This window comes from Mchenga conophoros, linkage group LG1, assembly GCF_057382185.1.
Source record: "Mchenga conophoros isolate Kocher_MC1m ecotype Shallow Benthic linkage group LG1, M_conophoros_male_GT1.1, whole genome shotgun sequence".
In the NCBI taxonomy this organism is placed as follows: Eukaryota; Metazoa; Chordata; class Actinopteri; order Cichliformes; family Cichlidae; genus Mchenga; species Mchenga conophoros.
In genome coordinates, this window is record NC_140526.1 from 32,093,941 (window position 1) to 32,118,258 (window position 24,318).

The 24,318-nt window shown below is 41.3% G+C and overlaps 1 protein-coding gene across 3 annotated transcripts; it reads right to left on the bottom strand.

Annotated features, from left to right (window-relative positions):
- Nucleotides 1-2,659: 2,659 nt before the first annotated feature.
- bbox1 (butyrobetaine (gamma), 2-oxoglutarate dioxygenase (gamma-butyrobetaine hydroxylase) 1) lies at nucleotides 2,660-22,506 on the bottom strand. 3 transcript variants are annotated; one of them, XM_085275642.1, is made up of 8 exons: nucleotides 22,418-22,506; nucleotides 18,395-18,852; nucleotides 16,702-16,816; nucleotides 6,614-6,812; nucleotides 4,980-5,085; nucleotides 4,621-4,817; nucleotides 3,796-3,962; nucleotides 2,660-2,985 (listed from the first exon to the last, which is right to left on the bottom strand). In XM_085275642.1, the coding sequence occupies exons 2-8, from the start codon at nucleotides 18,794-18,796 to the stop codon at nucleotides 2,825-2,827; spliced, it is 1,347 nt and encodes a 448-aa protein (XP_085131768.1). In that variant the 5' UTR covers nucleotides 18,797-18,852; nucleotides 22,418-22,506; the 3' UTR covers nucleotides 2,660-2,824. The 3 variants fall into 3 exon arrangements, with proteins under 3 accessions (XP_085131768.1, XP_085131753.1, XP_085131760.1); XM_085275627.1 differs by lacking the exon at nucleotides 22,418-22,506 and adding an exon at nucleotides 20,311-20,411; XM_085275634.1 differs by lacking the exon at nucleotides 22,418-22,506 and adding an exon at nucleotides 20,224-20,344.
- Nucleotides 22,507-24,318: the final 1,812 nt, after the last annotated feature.

Here is a 24,318-nt window from a genome sequence, read left to right on the forward strand (position 1 = left end):
GCTCTGTGTGCTCGTCATCCTGCAAACAAGGGAAGTGGCAACAGGTGGTGCTAGTTCCTGAAAAGTTTTCTTAAAAAAATAAGTTCACACTGTTTTACGGAAGCAAATGAAGACCTTAGGCTTTCATCAAAAGAAGTGTTTCCATCCATACCTTGATCATGATTGATTTTTCTTCTACGTTGTGCGTGTGATGGGTCCACCATAGCTGCAAACAGTGGCTGAGTAACAAAGATGCAAACGCCACATAAATGCCAGCATGAAGTCTGCAGGAGAATGCAAAACATTTTAAGCACCCATCTTTGCTGCCAGAGAACGAGCCATCACCTGTACGCATGTCTCATCACAGTACAGATCTGTTTCCACTAACAGCAGTGGGTGAGCGGGGCAGCTACTGAATAAAGCTCAAACTGCTTATGGGGACTCGATCGGTTTATAGCCATCACAAAAAGAACTAAAGAGCTGCTGCTCAAAGTAACCTAATCAGAGTGGTGGTTGCCATGACAGCTGTGGCTCAGGAGGTAAAGTGGGTCCACCAATTTGGAGGGTTAGTGGTTTGACCTTCAGCTCCTAAAGGCTGTATCAAAAGGTGCTTAGTCAAGACACTGAACCCCATAGTGCTCCTGATACATCCACTGGAGCGTGTGGGATAGAAGGTGCTCAAAGACAGGAACCAAAGCTCTGTGTTTGTGAATAAAGGAGAAAAGCAAGAGTATACTCACTGGACAATTTGCTAGGTACAGCTTACTACTACAGGGCTGAACCCCCCCTTATGTCTTCAGAGCTGCTTTCATTCTTCACAGAATCAACAAGGTGCTGGAAACGCTCATTAGAGATTCTGGTTCATGTTGACCTGATGGCATCACTCAGTTGCTGCAGATTTGTCAGCTTCTCATCAATGTTGAATATTGCAACTCTTTCCCAGTCTTCAAGTGGTGCCAGTTTCCTGTCAGCTGACAGAATTGGTACCTGGTGTGGTCTTCAGTGCTGTTTTATGCATTCTTTGGTTATAAAGTGTGCTTGTTCAAGCACACTTTTCTTCTGTCATCAACAAGACATTTTCATCCAGAGAACTGCTGCTTACTGGATATTTTCTGTTTTTACAACCATCCTCTGTAAACCCTAGAAATGGCTGCTCAGACCAACAACAACCATGCCACATTCAAAGTCACTTAAATCACCTTTTTCCTATCATTCTCATGCTCAGTTTGAACTGCAACAGGTCATCTTGACCATGTCTGCACACCTACATGCACTGAGTATGTGACTGGCTGATTAGCTATTTGCACTAACAAGTAGCTGAATAGGTGTACCTGATGAAGTCTGGTTAATGTAAGTGACATTCCATTTACTGATGCTGGGCATCTCAATGATGTCTCGCTGAAATTTCACACAGTCAACAGAAAAAAAAAGCAACATGATTTTCGATGAGTTTTAAAGTTTATTTACCATCAGAAGCAGAAAAATTAATTTTCAAGTCACCAGATGTAGAAATAACCCTGGACAGCGGCAGAAGTATAACTGAGCTGCTGCTGGTATTTCATAAGGCCACAGCTAGCACAGCCGCTGTGCTGTAGCATAAGGCAATTCAGAAACTGCAACTCTACAGAAATGAAAGCAAAGTGAAGGACAGCACATCCTTCACACCGGCACAGGATCAAACAGTAGAGGTAGAAAGATACTGTTGCAGGTAGTGAAAAACTGAAAAGGGGAAGAAAAGAAACTTGGATTCAAACAGGTTCCACCTGAAACTACTCCCTGTTCCTTGTACACAATAATATAATGAACAATAAGTTTGATTTCAGACTCGTGAATCGTCGTCTTCAGACAGAACAAGTGAGAGATTTCAGAAACGGGGCTTGCTGAGCCAAATATTTCCACCAGAGAATGGGCAATGGTAAATTAGTGTAGAAAATGTATAAATTAAGAAGTACCAGGACAGAAAATAAAATCTCATAGTTAAGCATGTAAAAACTCATTTATAAAAACCTTTGTCAGCTTTAAAGCACCTTTAAATTTAGGAGTAAGGTGTTTCTCTTAATTCTTGCATTGTTGCGTTGCACAGTGCGACACATCTGCAGAGCTCCAGTAATCCTGTAACCTTTGCAGATTTTTGTAAATCACTAATACATACATATATATATATATATATATATATATATATATATATATATATATATATATATATATATCCAGGCAACCAGTGGCTGTGCACTGCCTGGATTGATTACAAGAAGGCCTATGACTCAATGCCCCACAGCTGGATACTGGAATGCCTAGATATATATATATATATATATCTATCTATATATCTATAGATATATATATAGATATATATATAGATATATATATATATATCGATATATATAGATATATATATATATATCGATATATATAGATATATATATATATCTCGATATATATAGATATATATATATATATCGATATATATAGATATATATATATATATCGATATATATAGATATATATATATATCGATATATATAGATATATATATAGATATATATCGATCTATATATAGATATATATCGATCTATATATAGATATAGATCTATATATATAGATCTATATCTATAGATCTATATCTATATCTATATATATCTATATATATATATATATATATAAACAAACATTTATAGTTTAACAGTTTGATTACAGAGGCAGCAATTCAGCTCTTGACCTGTTGCCTGGTAGGTCAACACGTTTGCACTCTGCCCTCTCAGCATTTTTAAAACATACGTTCAGCTTGACTTCTTCTCCAAAGGATCTAAAGCTACTTATTTCAACATGGCCGTACGTCTGGAGCTCACAAGTCCTCGTGGACTGCCTTGCGGAGAATCCGGAGACGGGACATGACTTCGTCCCAGTCCAGGTAACAACCCTCGAGGTGCCGGAGCCTCTCCACCCTGCTGATGTAGCTCTTTCGGCCGTGAAGCAGACGCCAGTTATCAAAGGTTACGATGTCACCTGAAATAGAACCACCACCAGAGATCAGATGTGAAGCTGTGGGGCACGTCATTGATCCTAGATTTACTTCAGCACAGACTTTCATTTTCTTATTTGCCCCACCTCGTTCAGAGAGGTCAGAGTTGGCTGCAGAACAGCTTATAATAGCTCACAGGCGTCATTATGCTTCAAATAAAATCTGAAACCTCTGACATCGCAGTCTCGGAAACCGCTGGACGACAGTCCTAACTTCCCAAAGCTGGCACTACCACATCAAACAGCATGAGCCAAAGTCTCATTGTGCTGTGGGCAAAATTCAGCACAAGACAAAAGCAGCTTTAAAGTCAGGTCATCAGGATGGAAGCCTGAGGAATGCTGTCAAAAAACTGCCTCTCTGCTAACACCACTGTGCCTTCGAGCCCCACTCTGAAAGTCCTTTAAATAAGTTCATCTCTGCTACCTGATGCTGCAGACTCTTAGCACACTGTTTTTTCAGAGGGTGTTGCATTACACTCTGGCCGTTTGCTTTTCTCTGCAGCAGCGGCACTGACACGTCACATGTCATCGCGACCCTGACGAGGACAAAGCTGTTGTTGCCCATCGCCGTCACAGTTCGTTTTCTGTTTAACACAAGCATTATCCTGCAGACTGCGCCCACCTCCCTCTCTGCATCCATTTTATTTGCACTCTCTTTCCTCGCACCTCTCACTTATTTTCATTTCGTTCTTCCACTAACACACACTGTTTGGTATACAGGAGCATGGATGGGGGCCTTTTACACACACATTTTCCTATTCTTCTCATTTTTAATGGAAAGAGGTGCACGCTGACCTGGCTCCATCCTATAGGTGACCACGTTCTCCGGTCGGTTCATGATGTCCACGTAGGCCTTCAGTGCTCTGTAGAAGGGTTGGACCTGATGTACGGGCAGGTCCAGCACCGAGTCTCGGGTGGCGTTATTGTAGTTGATCTTCACGACTTGCCCGTCTGCGTCGACGCTGCACCGAGAGGACAAAGCTCAAAGTCAAACTAAAGTGAATCGGGACTTTTAGAGATGAGACAACCAGTCCATTAGATGCTCCACAAGAATGAATTAGAAAGCATTTCATGATTAGGCATTTTAGTCATGTATTAAGGAAGCATGCAACTCACTACCAATTCACTGAGTCTAACAGCACAACTAAATTGAATTAGTCAGTTTAATATCTTAGATGTAACTCCAGCAACTGATTATGAAATTCACTGCAGATCATTTTTCTACTCATTCATCTTTGCTCTCTACTCCCACCTTATCATTGTGACAGTAGTTACCGCACATTGACTAATTTGACATAAATCCAGCTTTTTTCAGTTACACTTGAACAGACACATGTGACTGAACATCTAATTAGCATACAATTAATACGAAGCTACGCTCTTATGATCTGCACAGCTCATGTGTGAACATAATCACTGTGAACAGCAGATGGCAGTGTCCCATTTCAAATGACAAAAATACACACCTAAGCGTATATAAGTGTACAGAAATGTCACTGTGTAGTTTCTCTAAAAGTCTGAATCTCTGCTTTATATAAAATGAGTAAATGTGTGTGTGTGCCGGGGAAAAAACCTCAAAGAAAGCACAAACTGATGATCTGCCTGATCATCTCCACTTACTCAATGATGCAGTTCTTGGACTGCAGCATGAAGTCGCAGTAATCTGTCCCGGTGTCGGTGAAGTCCACGCGCAGCGAGGTGAGCGTCTGGAAGGCCTCTGGGTCTTCTCTCTGCAGCTGCTCAGCCATGTGGAAGCCGTCCACCACTTCGCTCTCCCCTCCTTCCTTAGCCTGGTTGATGCAATGTAGAAACTGCACCTACGCCAGCCCGACACAGACACACACACATGCTCCACAAATGCTCGTTTTACAACTCTGACAACGTAAAAGCCGAACGCAGCCATAACTCAGGAGCGATACCATATCGGTCTGCTGTTATTTCATCTTCCAAACAGAGCGTACAAGTAAGATTTTACTCACTCCAGGTGCAAAGTGTAACGCCGGGTAGTCTGTATGCAGACTGAGCTTTCCTGAAGTGTAGGCTACATTGTTTGCCATGGGTTTGTCCTGGACCTGCCATGTGTGCCTGAGGACAAAGATAACATTCATTAATATACTCCACTTTAATTATTTAACTTTAGCTTTAGAAGATCAGCGGCGACAATTAGGCCGCGTGGAGGAAAAAGGACGAGATCAGATGAAGTTCGGAGGGTTCCCTGAGGGGGGAAAGCAGGCAGCTTCACAGGAATGCTCAGCCTGTGGCCTCTTAAGCAGGCACTTCATTGAGATGCAGCAAGAGTCGAGCACTAATGAGGTAAAGTTATCTTCCATGTTCTGTTTGCATGTCTCGTTCGGATGATGCGGGGGTCGTAAAACTGTCTCGTTTCTGTGATGGCAGGCCTTCAGCTTTAGTCTGCAGACTCTTTTACTTCCAGTGGCATGAGCTCATCTGCTGGCAGAGGCAAAGCTTTACGCTCCAAACCTCTGTTCTGACTGAGTGCACCAGGTAATTCCTCTGGCTTAAAAAAAAAAAAAAAAAAAGCTGGAATGCTTTTAGGTTGTTTTCCCCGTCTCTGTCCTCAAGTAATCAGCACAGCAATAAGTCAAAATGATGAACTCTGGTGTGGTGAAAGGGGCCCCGACGGCCGTTCGCTAAGCTCCTCCATGAAACCGAAATGAATCAAAGCTATGGATTATTCACTATTGGACATATTTCGTTTTTTTGCCTGTCCCATTTGGTTCTTTAGCCGTCAGAATTGTTGTCTGAAGACCAACAAGGATACCCAATGGATTTACTTTGCCAAATGGATCATCGTGGCATTGCTGTATTGGTCCATTTGATTGACCTTTGTTTTTATTATTTATTTTATTTTATTTTCAGTTGCTACAGACGGATATGAGTGAGGGATAGGAAAGGGAGAAAGAAAGAGGAAGGAAAAGAAAAACAGAAGGGGAGAGGGACAGTGAGAAAGGGAAAAAAAATCTCCTGGATCACCTGTTGAGAGAGAAAGAATAGAAAACAAGCAAAAAAAAAACCAAAGCAACATACTAAACACAACACCATCGCATTAATCTAGCTAAGTGTAAACAGCAGTAAATACTAAATATTCAATGTTGTTGTGCAGCACGCAGGACAGACAGCGCACAATGTGCTTTGAAGTAGCAGCAAAGAAAGGTGTAATTTAAGTCTACGAACAGTGAACACACCCGTGTGCACACCTGTGTGGATCAGCACGCTTGTATTCAAATGGTTTCCACATGTAATGGTCTGCAAGAGGATGTAGAGAGCCATAACCCCGTCCCCCAGGGCATGAAGCAGGCATGGAGGAGATCCAGGCCCCAGACATATTTCGTTAATGTACCAAAGTCAGAATCTGAGCCCTTCTTTCAGCACAATATCGAGCTCTTTCTGATTCACTGGAAAAAGACATGCATTTTTTTAAGGGTCTTTTGTATTTAAATTCTTACTAATAACACTCCGGGGCTCTGCTCCAGCTAATATATGATCGGTGGAAAATTCAACAGCTCGGGATTTAGAGGGGAGTCAGATTATTAAACAATGGCTTGGCTGAGGATCACTGGAGCAAAAATGGAGGAAGATCACAGAGTCTTACCCGTAAAATGTCAGCCTGAGATAGCCAATCCTCTCAGCCAGTCTGGCCACTTGGCCCTGCTCTGCAGGAGCCCCCTTCAGGTAGACCATGCCAACACGACGCAGGGCCAGGAGCCAAGTGAGCGCGGCCTTATCGTCACGGAGGACTTCGTCAAAGTCTGCTGAGGGAATGCGCAGTGTCGAGTCCCAATAATAACGCCCTGAAACGAGGAAGCGGACACGGCAGAAAGTTCACTTCTTATGTACGTGTTTATTTCTGGTTTCTGTCTGTCAAGAATTAAAGCTGGTTGTGCGACACAGGAACACAAAGCATTCTAAAGCAACAGCCTCTGTGCCATAACGGCTCCGTTACACAAACAAATGCTGTACAGCGAGGGCAGGAGTGCTCTGCAGCAAAGCATTTTATCAGATGTTACACTCTTGTTTTGTCCTTCTTTGTCAGCGTGCTGGTATAAACCCGAGTTGGCTTCTAGCTGACTGAGAGACTGCAGGTTGCACAGACAGTTTTATATAACCTGTAGATATTTGGAGATCTTTGCACTCTCTGAAGGAGGTCAAGCCAATAAACTGGGTGGCAAGGGCCCACACCACAAAACGTTCCGAGCTGCGTGCCCCCCAAGGTGGATCCTCAGGTGGTTGAACCAGTCCCTGCAAGTCATCTCACTTCTTTCCTCCGAGCTCTTCTCCTCCGCCGCCGCCCTCCTCCAATAAAAGGCGTAAAAATTCAAAGAATTAATCTGAGCCTGTTGACTTCAGCTGCAATCAGATATAGGGCACGTCTGCTCTCTCAGACTTTCCATCAGCACACATTTGACCTTCCAAAGCCCCCCCCCCCCCCCAATCCTCTTCTCATCCTGGTATATGCTGCAGGTGAATGAAATCAAGTCAACATGGAAATATGACCACAAACACTTTTTATTATCAAATGAAACACAATGAGTAGTTGGATTTCCTTTGTTTAAAAAACAACAACAATATTAAGTAGCAGCTAACAGTATGACTGATGTGATGTTTGTTTTATTGCAAAAAAGGAAACAATTCATTTAAAGTCCATTACTGCCCCCTGCTTATTAGTTCCAATTAAATCTAGAAACGCTGCAGATCTCCACTGCATGCCATCGTGTGTGCGCTTGAAGAAGAATAGCTTGCTGAGAAAAATCAGCACGTCTCCATCAGACAGACAGAAGTGTGGAGAAAACCCCCCCAAAATCCTCCCACTGCTCTCCACCCAACTGGCTCGACTTCTTTTTCCGTGGAGCCTCCCTCCAGTGACTTCCAACGAAACAGCTGCTAAGTGCATTTGTGGGGGGAGGAGGAAGAGGAAGGTTTAAACTGAGGAGATTTTGTACCTGTCTGATGTTTGTGGCTCCTTTTCGTGTCTTTTTTTCCTTTGTCCACCGACTTCCAAACAACTTTCCAAATGGCTGCATCATAAGCAGATTACAAGGCTAAGGCTTGCAGGAGATGGACACACAGGGCGAGCGCGCTGAACCTAATGCATAATTTATCATCATCTAAAGTGTTTCAAACCGCAAAACAAAATGCGACTGTTTGCTCTGAAGGCCACAAAGATTTAGAGGTATGACAAAAAGACTTTAACTGGTGATGCGGAGTTTCAGAGCCGCTGAGGCAGAGATGCAGCATCAGTCAGAAACACAGCGATCGTGACTTGCAGACCTCCCTCCAGGCTGTTGTCACAAACAATCAGTTTCTGGCTGCACAATTCAAAGGGTCAGGAACCTGCTGCTTGTTAAAACTTGTCAAGAGGGCGGTGGGCAACAGAGATGGGGAACGAGAAACTGGGGCAAAGGTCAAGCCCCAGTGTTACAATTACTCTTGTGAAACTGGAACTGTCTTGTACAGGCATTGCGGCGTTTCAGCTCTGCAGTTTAGGGTGTCACTCGTGACAAAGGGGCTACAGCGTTAGCTGCAGTGTGCGTATACATCAGCTGAGCAGTCCTGGCTCTAGTTCAGCTCCGATCTCATTGTGGAAACGCATCACGTTCGCCGCTATCAGGGGAATTCACAGCGTGGCTGCTGGGTTGAACAAAAGACGAGAACTTTGCAGAGTATCTGCTTTCTAATCAAGTAATCAGCACCTAACATTAGCTTGTTTTTAACCGGCAAGGCTAATCACAAATCTTGCCTGGGAGGAATCATAAAGGAGGATCTTCCCCCGTCACACTGATCACACATTATGAAACAAAATAAGTTTTTTTTTCACCCGAACAGCTTTTGCTAACCTGTTTCTCTGCAGCTGCTGTTACACTCACAGTGCAGTTCTATTCAAAAGATATTCTTTGATTTAAAGCTGCTTCTCTGCATCAACAATGGATTAAAAGCAGCATGTGAATATGAACGATGTCAGACAATTTTCAGTCGTCAGCTTGCCTCAGCTTATTGGAGCCTCTCCTTTTCACTGCTCTCGTAGCTTGTTTTCCCAAGCAGCTGGAAGTGGGTTTTTGGCAATAAAGCACCAAGTTTTTTTCTACCTGCTCTGCACTTAACAGTTAAAAAACACAGCTGCCAAGATGCTGGTGAACACTGAGGAGTGCTGGTAGCTAAAGAGACAGATTTGTAGGAGGTGGGGGTGACCAAAATCAAATCTTAGTGAAGTCAATGCTGTAGTTCTATTAATGAAGTGAACACAAGCTCAGTGTCCTGCAGCAGTAAACCTGGGCAGATCAAGTCCAGTACACAATATTCTTGTCCTGTAAGTACAAACCACTCAAAGCTCTTAATCACCAATTTTTTTTTGAGTATTCTTTTGGAAAAGCATCCACACAGGCAATAAGAACCATCACTCTCTTTTGCATAGTTTCCAGCTGTGGTTACCGGTGGTCCGGTGTCAGAATTAGCATGTGTGTGTTTTTTAAATATCAGTATGCAAAAGAAAAAAATAATAAAACAGAGCAGAGCAGTGTCAAACTGAGGCAGCCTCGAGTCTGCACTGTGTTCATTTGTGTAAAATCACTGTGGGTTTCACACACAGGACTGTGCTGCCATGTGCTTGAAGGGACACCCTCCGACAGCCTGACAAGATATGTGCATAATCCCCTCCACTGTGCCCCCACCCCCCCAGTCCTGGTCTGCTACAGTGGCTTTTCCAGATGAGGAAACCTGAAGCCGTGGTTCCCGTGGTCGTCAGGCAGCTCATGGCAGTTTGGCTCTGCTCTCGCTGGGCTGTGTGATTTAAGCTCGCAGGCCCAGGGTCGCTCTCCTCTGCAACTGGGAGCGCCTTCAAAGCTCTACTTGAATCACTGCAGTTATCCAGAGCTTTTGTTTTGACTTGGTTAAGTTTTATCACAGAGCTCAGATCAGCAAACTGCTGTTTATACTGAAAGCAGATTTTAGAAGTTTTACTGAATATATGCAATCTCCTTTGTTTTTGTTTTTTTTAAAGTGGAAAAATGACCCCGCTATCTGTACTTTTTATGTGATTTTAGTGGTGCATCAATACAAACTATGGTGGGATCCTTTGTACTCTTATTGGTTAAAGATCTACAATCAGTCAAATCAGTTTTGTTTTAGTTTTTTTGTCCCAATAGATTTTGCTTTGTCTCTCTACGAAGGACTAAAAGAAGCTTTTCATGTAAAGAAGAAAGAGCAGAAACGGTCACTACTGGCTTTTATCAATGTTTTAAACTATTTAATGTTCCAATATAATCCTTTTCTAAGAAGACACCTGGAAAGAAATGTGCAGTCATATTCTACTCAACAATTACCAAGCACATTTGCATTTTCCTAGCATATGTACCGGAGTGTGCGTTTATCAATGGCACTGCAAGACCATCACGCCACCTTTCCACTAGTGCAACAAACACACCTTTATTAATGAAACAGACGCGGATTACGGAGCAGCCAACTTGTGCATTACCACTTTGGAAGACACAGTGTGAGCAGTGTTTTCTCACCGAGGAGCAGCAGTCCCCTCCGCACGCTAATCCAAACTTTCTCCATCTGCAAATTTAGTTTCCCGAAACTCAACTGAACACTGTGCTAGTTTGTCAAAATCATGTCTTTTTTTGGAAACTTATACGCAACTCTTTCAGCATTATTTCAAGTGCCAAGCGGGACGTCCGCCTTGCCAAAGAAATGAAAAATCCAATCATTATAGTCATTAAGCTTCCCGTGGAGTCTGATGCAAAGGTGTTGAAATTTCAAATGAGATGACAAAGAAAAGGGATTTAACCCAAATATAACTGATCCGTGAGGAATTATAGGAATACACCGTGAGAAATAAACTGTGTTGCGGGTGAAAAATGGTGAAATCTGTTGAAAGGGGGCCAATTTTGAGGTCGCTTGAAAGAGACACCTGATATATGAAAGGCTTGGTGAACCAATCGTATTTCTGACAAGTCTGAAGTGCTAAACCCCTCAAGACTCCATTATTGCAGAGTACACAGTAAATAAATAAAAGCCATTTATGACAAATTAAAGTATACACCAGTTTCTCATGTGAGGTTGGTAATACAGCCTGTGAGAGCGCATGTGTTTGGAAAGTTGGTTGTGCTGAAACTGTAAACGGCGTGTGAAGTGATGATCCAGTTTGGAAGAACGTACGTGTTTTTCCGCTGTTGGACTTCCACGGCTGTTTCCAGGGAAGCCGCTCGGTCGACTGATGACACAGAAGGCTAAACTCAGACCAGATGGCAAAGGGGAAAAACATCATTGAAACTGGGAACTGACAAATCAGCTGCTATGAAATCCATCAGCAGACTTAATGAAGAAAAATCCACCAGTCAGTCAGTACGTTTACGATATATGTCCAATTCAAATGGAATGCTAATTGATTTATAATGTAAATATTAAAAGCAGGAAATTAGGGCAAAAAATACATTTTTAATGCTACGGAGAGCAAAGAAAACTGACACATTTTCTCTTTAGAAGGGAAAAGGATAACTGAAAAAGGCAACCAGGTTGATCGAAAAAACAAAACAAAACTAGTATCTGTGTACAGGACATGGGTGCCAACACATGTGTGCAAACTGCATATATTTAGACATTTTTATCAATGTATCTCCCAGAAAGAGAAACTGAACCTGAACTTCTGGACTTTATGGCTGCACTGATGCGAAAATGATCATTTCCCTGATACCTTTGGACAGTTTCATTTTAGCCTGGAATTCTCTAGTTAGTGGAATCGGTACAAAATCGAGCAGCAACGGATTTCAATTTGACAAGACGACATTACAGGTTTTCAAGTCTGTTAGGGAGTATCTCTGTGGATGTTTTTAAAATGTATTAGCAAGTACTATGAAAGAGTCAGTCTGGTGCAGTACGTACTGTAGGGAAATATTTCCCCCTTTTTCTGTTTAGGTCAGCTTTTGTCAGACTTTTGACAGCAGAAATACTTTTTTGGCTGTGATAAGTTACTAGGACGTTTTTTTGGCAGGCCAGAGAAAGGACAGCTGTAAAAGCGAAAAGAAACCTTTTTCAAAATTAAAAAAAAGTCCAGTATACTACTTCATGTATTGCTTCAGATTTTAAACATACTTTGTGTTTCATTTTTATCTAAACTGATCAACAGCAGGAGTATTGAGTGATGCATGTGTTGAAGGAGCTATGACTATGGAAAGAAAACGCTGTGCAACTGAAGAAAAATTGCAAAATGATTGTAAAATAAACCCTGCTCTTTTATGAAATATGATTAACAATAAACCAGGGGACCAACGATTACTGTAAACACAGGCATAAATCTTTTGTTGTGACTTTGCCATCTATCAGTGAAGCACTGTTTTGATATTCAAAATCACTCTGAATGTGAATGGATGTGCTTCAAAGAAGAAAGTGCGCTTTTACTAATAAAACCTGATCCTGATATTCTGCGAAATCGCATTTAAAGACTCAACTTGTTACAAGAGTAATGACATGCCATTATGCCCCAGTTGAGGATGAACAGTTGGCTAAATTAGAGAATACTCATAACTGCAATTTAGAAAAAGAAGAGACTACATATGTGAAGTGGTGGATAAGTGTGAGGAAAAAAGCTCAAAGCCACGTATTCAGGCTTATTTTTACCCACTTAACCTGTTTCATTTCTGCCTTTTAAATACCAGTGACATAAAATTAGTCATGAAATCAACCCCGGCTAAATAAACATGACAAGCTCCAAGTGGGAGGCCCGAGATGATTACATGGCTCAAATACTGAAAGCATCTGGCAGGCTTTAAGTAAATCACTGACAGATTTATTATGAAAGGAAGACTCATTGCAGATAAGGATGTGAGTGACATATGCTTTTAGTGTTCCCGAGAGCACTGCGACATCGTCACTCTCCTTTAAACGATGTAAAGGGTTCATAGTGCCAGCAAGATAATGGCATGAGTGTATTCCAAAAGTCCCGAACATATCTACAAAGGAGATGTAAATACTCGATCCACACAGAATAGCTAAGTCTATTAAATGCGTCATTCCGTGCCGACTGTGCGTTGAGCTCAGTGTCTGCGCATGCCAACACATCTGCTGTAATATTTTCTAATATGTATGAGCAGGAATGATTTCACAGCTATGTTTATTTACAGCAGCATTTCTAACGCAACAGACTTGAACTAACAACACTCATTTAAACTTGTAATGCTGCAATAAAGCATAAAATCTCAAATCCAGTTGGTACTTCCTGTCCAGGCTTTGCTCGAGGAATAATCCTGATTGGGAAAGCAGTGGATCGAACAACAAGAAAGCACTGACGTTCATAGATCCACGTCACACATCAAAGCTTTTTTAACTCGCGGTGGACTCTTGGTCATTATATCAAATCTCAATTTTAGATAAGTTCTTTTTAAATATCAAGTAATCAAACAATTTCTGCACAAATGCAGTAAAACATGAAAGCATATAAGGCAGTAAGAACCACAACAGTTTAAAATAAAAAGGTACAGTGGAGTTTATAAGAAATCCCCACTCGCAGAAACCGAGCAGCGTGAGTTTAAATCTGTGGTCGCACGTTATCTGCAGGCTCAGGGATTCGTTTGTTCTGAAAGGAAGGAACTACAACGGTGAGCTTGTATTTGCTAAGAACATGCTGCTGCGTTCTTGACCCTCAGTCTGAATTCATTTTCCATATGGTACAGACAGACAGGGGTCTGCGTGAGACTCGGTTACACTGACGTCAGCTTTTTTTTTTCCTCTTAAACACAGCCCACTTCCTTACAGCGTTTCACATTAGCTTAGATTTTTACTGAGTGTATTTATCAGGATAATAAATTTGAAATTCTGACATATTACAGACCTATCTAATATATTTAAGTTTATACATTTTTGGAACTGACACAATCTTTGTTATTTTATTTTTTCCAGGTAAAGTTATGAAGAATACGGGCTTAACGTGCAGACTCACCTGGACTTCCACAACAAAAACAGCACTGGTAGATGATCACAGAGTCATTTCCATCGTAAAGATAAAATTTTATCGAAATCAGCCAAGGAATTCTGTTTAAAACCAAAAGTCAGCCCAGCTCTGGAACAGCATTCTTTGGACAGATGAGACAGATCAGTCTGTACCAGAACAAGGAGAAGGGAAAAGTACGGAGGAGGCTTGGAAAGGCTCACGATCCGATGCATACAACATTCCCTGTGAAATATGGCGGATGCAGTGCGACACATGGTTAAGCACTTTGTCCCTGCTGTAGACAAAACAAAAGGCAAAAAAGGCATTTATCAGTGATACTCATCTGTATCACTGAATAACTGTCCCCGATTGATGTCTAATAGCATTTCACCAATAGCTTTCTGGTGAGCTACACACTTGTGATTTGAAAGGCACAAATAGTAAAAGAAAGCAAGAAAAAAGCCCTACTTTAGACAAAAAGTGAAGTTTTAAAACATGATGAATAAAAACCCCAAAGCTCAAATTATCACATTGACCTCACTGCGTCTCAAGTGTGCTACACTTTCGCTTTCACAAGCCCACTTGGGCCTGTAAAATCGAGGAGCGCTGCATGAAAAAGCACACAGAAATTCAAACGGTGGGCTTCACTTTAGCCACAAACAAGTAAGTGAGTGAGAATACGAGAAAAAACCTCAGAGGTGAACGCTGTGCATCATCCATCTTTTGAGAATGTAGACCTTTCCGGTATTTTTCAGTTCGAGGAATTTCATGCTGGCGCTCAGGAGGAAATAATTAAACCCAGTGAGTGCGTGTGTGTGTGTGTGTGTGTGTGTACGTCATCTTTTATTGTGTTTTGATGCATGATCTTAGCAGCACCTTCCAGGAGCGCTCCTGGCTCTGAGCTGAGCGCTTCTGAAAAAAAAAACAACCCTAAAACAACAAAATGACTGTCTGTAAATTGCTATGAGGGCGATCTACTTACACCTCCACATGAATAGAGGAGTTCTGCAACACAAGACACACACGTACAGACCCTTAATCAGTCTGGAACAGAGCAGGAGCCGCTCAGCCCTGTGGATCCTTCAGGACCACGTGTGTGTACACAAACCAACTACAGTCCATCCCCCGCTCCACTGAAGTGCTGCTACCTTGTTCCACAGCTGAACTTTCTCCTCTGCTTGTCTGGCAGACTGTAAAGCGTCCTGGGCCATTGTAAATATACTGTAAAATGAGTTTTCTTCTAGTCTTTAAAAAAAAAGTATTGTAATGTTACAAAGCGAAAAAAAACAAACAATGTTTGCAAAGACGAGTTTAAATCGGGGGCATCTTTTTGTTCCCTGGGAAAAGCTCGGAATTTACACGAATTTTCATTTTAGCAGCTACACAGTCAAGCGGCGCTCACAGTGACTGTATTCACGTCGCATGCCAAGTGCTATTACATTTTCTACTACACATTCATTCATATATTTCCCTGCAGATAAACCCGTCTAGTTCAGACACACTATTGTCAGATACAACTGATTGGAAAACACTTTAAACTAAAAAGCGACGATGGAACAAAAACAACAACTACATGAAGTATGAAATACCAGTCTGCAATTGTTCTAACTCTACAGTAATCCCAGCAAGAAATTTATTTCAACTGAGCAACCTTGACAGTCTCATTAACAGACTACAGGGATACGCACAAACAGCTTCCGAATATAATTGTGACACAGTGGAATAGGCCTACAGAAATTACTCAGTTTATGTCCAACAGCGCTAAAGCAGAAAATGTTTCATTTACACCGTCCACACAGGAGGATACATAATTACCCACTTCCAACGTGCCTGCGTTGAAAGACGAAAATTAAATCATCTTGTATTTTGCAGTAAATTACTGTGAATGCATTACTCAGAGTTTGATACGAACTCATCGCTGACTGAACTTTTCTGTGTTGGACAAAAAAAAGAAAAAAAAGAAGTCAAATGAATCACCGTGTGCTGAAATAAAACCGGCTGCACTTAACTTCTATTCTTCCCGTTCGGACTGTGAGTCGCATCTAATGTGAAATATGAGGTTCTGTGGTCACAGTATGGAAAATGTGATCCGTGACGAGCTTCGTTGGACTTGCTGCTTTACCGTTTACGTGCAAGCTGGTAACACCTGCTGCTCGGCAAGCTGATAAATTGCCGTTTTCAGATACTGCTTTGAAAATGCAGTTATTCATGACAGTGTTTGTTCATCCTGTTAATTTTGAGACAGCTGCGGCGTGATTTATGGCCTCCTTTAAAGATAATCTATTTTACCATTACATCAACAATAATTAGAAAGTAATCACTGGTTTAAGACTACAGCAGCCCCAATAACGGCAGCCCTTTTTGTCACCAATTTAATGGTTTCATTTTGTGGCCTTCTCAGTTAAACTCCACATAAGTAAATACAATACAGTAGAAGATCAAAAATAAGAGTAAATTCTACTTTACAAGAACATCACAAACTAAAGCAGAGATATTAAATGAAACTCCCCAAATGTACATAAAACATTCTCTTGGTGGAAAGATTTTTGGCACACACTGTTGCAATCTGATAATACCTTCTACCTTCTTTCAGGTGACAAAGCTTAGCCCATGATGAAACGCATGCAATTCAAAAGATCACAGCACAGCTCGGCACAGGAAATCCTGGATAGAGGGCGAGGCCGCTGCTCCTATCAAGTACATGACATCCTAAAAGTACAGACTTTAAATTGAGTGAAAATTATGAAAGCTGGACTCACTATTGAGGAAAAGCTCTTCCTGCATTGCCTGTCGGGCAGCAGGAGAGAAGCAGCGTTTCTTCAGCCACTCTGCATCAAAGACACTGATGTGCTGGTCGGACCATACGATGGAGACCTGTGGAGAGATGAAAGCTTATTGAACTGGTTTGTCAAAGTGCTCTTTTTCTTTTTAAGTGTTCACCTAATATTTTGTAGTGATTGCTAATCAACTGAAGTAAAGTTTGTGTCAAATGAACAATCCATGTTTATTTAGAGGGTATTGTCTTGTTAGTAACACATGACTAGGATAGAAAAAAAGATGGGTTTGAACACTGATCTTTGAAGGCGTTGGTTTTTTTTTTTTGCTTCATAAGGTTAAAAAAACAAAAAAACAAAACTTACTCCCTTCTTTCCAAATACCTGTGGAGGCTTTTAGCCAATCCAACCACGTCCTCAAACCTTTTGGTATTTTTAAAGACGCGTGTTTGCTATAATGCATAATGGCTATCCAGTATATCTTGGCACAGGAAACAGGATGCACACGGTAGCTTGGCAGTGCTGTCACGTCAAAGGAATCTGTTTATAGCCGTGTCCTACTTCAGGGCCTGGATCCTCTGAAGGACACAGTTCACTGGGGAGATTTCTTTGGAGGACTTAAAGGTCAGGCTGAATGCGCCAAAATTAGACTGTCTGACCTCATCGACCTCCTCAGTTCATCACCAGGCAGTTTCTCAGTAACAATAAGCAAAGTGTAAATGTCATTCCCGAACTGGAACAAGTTTCATGACAACCAAGTATAATGAGATGCATTTAAAATTTTAAACACGACAACGACACAAGCGCACCCAAACAAACTGCTTAAAGCAGAGCAACGAGAATAGAGTTGTGGAGATGTCATGTTTGAATCTTTGTAAAACATTTGAAATATCAGTTCTTCTGCTGAATTCATGTTTACTTATTTGTTTGGCCTGAAAACATCAGATAAAAGCAAGTAATCACTATATATTTTCCAGGGCCTAAGGTGACACCACTTTTTCCCCTAAAGAACAGTCAAAATTAGAATCCCTGCCTAGTGCCTGTACGCCCAGCAAACTAGCCAAGGTGCAGCTTTCATGCACATCTGTGCTGACTCATGATGTATGCAGTAAAGGCTAAAGGAACTTAACATTAAGTATCACACCAACCTGAAATCTAATCACATCTCCTCCTTCTGTTTCCGAGTTAATGTTCTGAATAATGGGCAAGAACGTGCAGAACATTATAATATCAGTTAAGTTGACCTTTTATCCTGTTTGATATTTGGTGAAAAGATCTTACGCTATGGCCAAAAAATAAAGAAAGAAAGAAATTGTGAGATAACACCAGTGACCTTTGACCACCAAAATCTAATCAGTTCATCCTTGAGTTTAAGTGAGCTTTTGGATATTATTTTGGATACTGATTAACTTAAAAGAGGACCAACTCATCTGCTGTTGATCTTACAGGTGAAAGTTATAAGGAGCGCAAAAGAAGTGGTATTTCAAAATAATGTGCAAGTACAACTACATGACTGGAGAGAAATTACTGTTGAACCAGAGAGTAGCTCTGGAAATCCACTCGCAGCCAACTTGAGTCATAATTTTAACTTTCATCCTTTTCTCTAAACATAAAACATCCATCTTGTGTGTCTGTGTGGAACTCTGAAAACCACAAGCCAAGTTTGGCAGCAGCCCACCTTGTTGTCATTGGTGACCTCCACAACATCTACTCCTGTGTGAATATCGAGATCGGCCAGCAAGAGCGTTCGGGCTTGAGCAGATTGCAGGGTACACAGTGGACACTGGCAGTTGTCTCTCAGCCAGGTGAATGGGTACAGACTGTGGCCTCCATCCTCCCACTCCACCTCCATCTGCCTGTCATCGTCCAGAGCTCGGACATGCCTCACTAGGTGGCGAGAGGCAGGAAGGGAGGCTGACTCCAGTGTGTGCCGCCAACGAAGATGTAATGAAATCAGGCAAGGAGGTAGAGGAGCAGCGGTTGGCCCCAGCCTACGACAAGCCCTCAGAGCCTGGCGGGTCAGAGAGGTGCTCCTCTGCAGAGCAGGCAGGGCCGAACGTGCAACAGTGCTCATCCACATTTCTGAAGGGTTTTGCCCCCGGTAGCTTTATCGCCAGATTGGAAAGGGCTAACACTCTGCAGAGAAAAAGTTAGTGACTTTAGACAATATTAAAAAGCAAGATTTTTTTTTCTCGTTTCCATGCAGCTTTTGGAAATGTGGTTTGTTGCTATGCTACACTCTGCTGACTGTGTTGATAAGACAAAGCTGCAGTTTAGAAACCACACAATTTTTCTTTTGACCGAAATGCTGAACAGTTTGCATGCACAAGATACATTAGCAATCTGAAATTGAATATGATGATGATATTCACATATTAACCTTCACCGTTTCATCGGTGGTGTGCCGATACAATACAGATACCGTTAAGCTATAAAGCCAGTTTATGTAGGGGAGAGCAGCTCGTTATGATTTATGAGATAAACAATCATTAATTTTGAAATTCTTTTAAGATTTCATTGACCAGTAAATAACTGTGATTTGTATTTTCCACAGTAATGAGTTAATACAACAAAACACAGCTTTCAGCTTTTCATGTATTTTAAATTTGGGTTTAGACTGTCTTTAAAGCACTCTGGGTCAGCTTCTGTTGTTTAAACGTGTTATAGGCTATAAACAAAACAGACAACATGGTTTAGACATTTTTCATTTAAAAAATGATTTAGACAATGACAATTCAGTGGGTTACATGCTGAACTTGGATGGAAACAAAGTATCAATCCTATTGTGTTAGTATCAATCTGATACCAATACCAGCTTTGGTATCGATACAATCGATATTTGGCCTGATCCGCCCACCTCTAATGTCTGACCACCAACCACAAAAAACCGACTGGAGACAGCAAACTCACAGTTAGGAACTTATAAGTGTGAAATGTTCGGAATGCGCTTTAAAAAATAAAAGACAGCTGGGTAATTTTGCCACCCAACTAACTAATGCATCATTCCACTTTCACAGATTCAAACAATAGCTGTAAAACATTTCGGGGATGTAACTGTCTGTGCTGAACAGGGTTAGGTTTAGCCCTTTGATTCGTACCCCCCTCATTTGACAGCTGTGGGTGCTTGTTTTGTTACAGTTTATTTATATATAACTCAGTGCGAGATTAGCTTCTATTTCTTTAATACTGCTGACTTCAAGCTTCCCGATTCTACTGTTGTTGATCAGGGCTGTGGCACTGACAGCTGGTTTTGACAAGCATACAACATACATTGACTGAATCAGAAATGAGTTGGTGAACAGCTACTGACAGAGTGACTTATCCTCGGTCTAACTCCGTAAGGTCTAAAATGACAGCATTTAGCCGGTAGCCGCTGTGTTTGAAGAACGAGCTAACCCTCGACTGTTAGCAGGCTAGTTTCTGTCAACGCACTCGTTCATCCGGCACAACGACATCCTGAATTCAGCTTCAAAGCTAATAGCGAGACTAAACAGTGGAGCCGCTTACCCAGCAGGACTCCTGTGTCAAGTTTGTCTATTAAAGTGGCAGGAAGAAGAAAAAAAAGTCCGCCTTTTCGCCATCAACAGAATTTACCTGGATCAATTAGATGACGGTCGGTGTGTTGTTCCCACGAGCACTGCGGACGTCACAACACAACCGCCGGGTGTCAGCGTGCCAGAGAAAGTAGGTGAAAGGTTGATCGGCGGCAGTATTGAACAGGAAGACACAATCACTACACGCGCGTAAACTTTGCTCTACTTTCTTATCCCAGCCATAATACAGCCACGATACAATCTGATAAGGACAGGGTGGATGTGTTTTTAGAAACAGTAGTGGGAAAGTACAGCAGACACACGCTACACAGCTACCAGTTAATCTAACACCGTTATTTTAATTCTAATAGTAGGTGGGTCACAGTTTCAGTGTGATAAGCGCCTTTGGGTGGTTAGGGGCAAACATGTGCGCGTTTTGGAGGTCCACTAGGTTATCGTTGCACGTTATCCGCAGGTGTAATTACGAAAATGAATTACAGTCCTATTTGTTTGGTGTACCGCATTCAATCCAGTTAGCTAACATACAAAGAGCCGTAATAAAAGTTATTAATTATATCTGTGTTTACCCTGCAGTCAAATATTAAAAGATAAAGACCCTATAATAACACAGAAAAAACTCCAACAGTCAGGCAACTCCGTATGAACGAACACTTTGGCAACATTGGGAAGGAAAAACTCCCTTTTAATAGGAAGAAACCTCCACAGAACCAGGCTCAGGGAGGGGAAGACATCTGGTATGACCGACTGAGGGTGAGGGAAGAAAGACAGGACAAAAGACATGCCGTGGAAGAGATGCCTGGGTATAATAACAACTGATGATTAAATGTAGAGTGGTGTATAAACACACAGTCAATGAAAAAGGTGAGTAAAGAAGAAACACTCAGTGCACTTCAAGCTCTGCCTCCCATTCTGCTATTATGTATCCTAGGTACCCACAAGTAAACCAGAACTCTGGAAGCGAAGTGCTCTATTGAGGTGATATGATAAAACGGGGCCTTGTATGTGATAAGAGTTCAAATTTGATTCTGGATTTAATAGGAAGCCAATATGTGCGAAATATGCCCTCTCTGCCTAAAGCTCATTGGTTTGAGACAAATGCTGGGAACAGCGTTGTTTGTTTAACTTGGGAACGAAACTTAAAGGAGCACTTGAAGAAAAATGGCCAGTGCCACAATCCCCCATTTTAAAGTAAATGAGGCAGATCTGCACCAGCATTTAGACCTTTCACTTTCAGCTTTTCATGTATTTTAAAACGGGTTTTTTTTTGGAGACCTGGAATGAGAATGTGCCTTGTCTTTAAAGCACTGTGGGTCAGCTTCTGCTATTTAAATGTGGTATTGGTTATAATTGAAATAGACGTGACAGTCAACACAATAAGGTTCAGACATTTTTCATGGTGCCTCACTGAGGTATATTTTTTCATTTCCCAAAAAAATAAAATAAAATAAATAACACAATTCAGTGGGCTTCATACAGAACCTTAACGGTTATAAACAAAGTGTTGATTATATTGTGCTACTATTAGGCAGATACCAGGCCTGCACTTTACAGTATGAAGGACCCTAAAAATGACTGCTGTAAATCAAATTCTGCTGAAAAATTACAACACATTTCCTTTCATAAATCTCATCTGCTTCTACTGCTTGTCAACAAATTTCAGTCTGAACCATGTTAGCTTGATGGCAGCACATAAGAAAAAAGTCCTGTAATCCCCAAAGTCTCCTGAGGAGTAAAAAAATGAGTACAAAAGTTGATGGGAAGCCATCCAATATCTGTTATGTATTTATACTTCAGTCTAGAGAAAAGTGAATGGATGACAGCCAATCCCCAGAGCCTATAAATGTCCATAGAAATTACATAAATTCTAAGTTTATATGTCTCTGTGCTTTTGAGGATGCCAGTGGAGGCACTAGATCAAATATTTATCATTCTGATATCAATAAATCTTTTACATTTATCTGGAATGAAGGTCCGAATATAAACTGTTTCTTTCAGCTTTGAAAGTGTGTCCACTTGCTACTTTTTTCTTTTAGACCAATGGTTGGGAAGTAATCAAAAAAACAAACAAACAAAAACGCATATTGAAAACTGTAAAAGTGATAAAGACATGAGTGGATAACGCACAGAACTTTTGTGTCCATTCATACCTTTTCCCCTCAGTTTTGATGCCTTCTTTGTAGGTTTCAGATGAGGATGACCAGCACACAGCAGAGGAGGAGTGTAAGTTTTAATCCAAGTGGCACCTGCTAATGCCAGAGTTTTATTTTGAAAAGCATCATTTTGAAATGATTAACCCAGGAAGAGACACATTGTCAGACACATGGTCACCTAGTTTACAGTTTAATAGATGTGCGTTTCAAAGGGTAAGAGATAATTTCTACTCAGTCACCCAAAGGCACTGGACTTTGTGCAACTGGTTCAAGTATACTCTCTGTGTTACATATGCTGTTAAATCTGTCTCACAATGTTTCTGAAATGATTGAACCAAATGGACAAAGTGCCCAGCCACAGCTGAACACTGTTCATTATGTAACACTGCAATTCATATAAAACCAAAGGTGAAATGATGACTTACCAGTAAGAATGGTAGTTAAAGCAGCTCTGCTATCACTCACTAGCCACTTTGTTAGGTACACCTGTTCATTTACTCATTAAAGGAACATGTAGTCAGCCAATTACGTGGCATCAACACTACATGCTAAAGTTCAAACCGAGCCTCAGAATGCGAAAGAAAGGTGATTTAAATTACTTTGAATGTGATGTGGTTGATAGTGCCAGACTGGCTAGTCTAAATATTTCAGAAACTGCTGATCTGCTGGGATTTTGCTGTGCAACCATTTCTATGGTTTACAGAAAATGGCCTGGAACAGAAAAAATATCCAGAATGCACCAATTGCTGGTGAAGAAATGCCTTGTTAGTACCAGAGATCAGAGGAGAATGACCAGCTTGCTTTGAGCTAATAGGGAGGGAGCAGTAACTCAAATAACCACTTGTTAAAAACAGAACAGAAGCAGAAGAGCATCTTTAATACAAAACCCTGAAGCAAATGGGTTACAGCACCAGAAGACCACACTGCGTGCCACTCCTTTAGACGACTGGAAAAGCATTACTTGGTCTGATGAGGCTTGATTTCTGTTGTGATTTGGATGAGGGGTCAGGATTTGCTGTAAAACACCATGAAAGCCTGGATCTATTCTAACTTGTATTATGGTTCAGGATGCTGCTGCTGCTGTAATGGCGTAGGGGATATTTCTTGGCACACAGCATTTGCTGACCATGTTCATTCCTTTATGGGCTCGGTGTATCGATCTTCTGATGGCTGCTTCCAGCAGGATAATGCACCATGTCACAAAGCCCAGATCAAACTGGTTTCTTGAACATGACAGTGAGTTCAGTGTGCTCAAATGGCCTCTACAGTCACAAGATCTTGGTCTAATAAAGCACCTTTTGGATGTGGTGCAACAGGACATTTGTATTGTTGATGTAAGCTGTAACTGTGTGAGGGTGTCATTTGAATAAGAACCAGAATCTCAGAGGAACGATTACAGCACATTTGTGAATCTGTTACACGAAGAATTTAAACAGTTCTGAAGGCAAAAGGGGTCCAATCTGGTACTAACAAAGTGTACCTACTAACTTGGCCACTGAGTGATTCCTAGCCTTTTTGGTGTGCATACTCACACATGCCTGTCAGATGAGCTTCACTTCCCTGTTTATTGATAAAACTCTTCATGGTTTAGTGTGTTAATTTGATTGAACTACTACAATAGAGAAGATTCATGGATGTAGTGCAGGAGGACTTGCAGATGGTTGCTGTGACAGAAGAAGATGCTAGCGACAAGGTGAGATGGAGGCAGATGATTCACTGTGGCAACCCCTAAAAGTGCAACTGAAAGAAGAAAATCCTTTCCATACATTTGAGCAGCCTGTGTTTGGCTCATTTGAGTAAACCTGGTATTCATATATAACATTTGGAAACAGAACACTGGTTAGACATAACTTAATGTCCTTATTAATTTTGCATCAACAATGTGGATTCTTAATTCA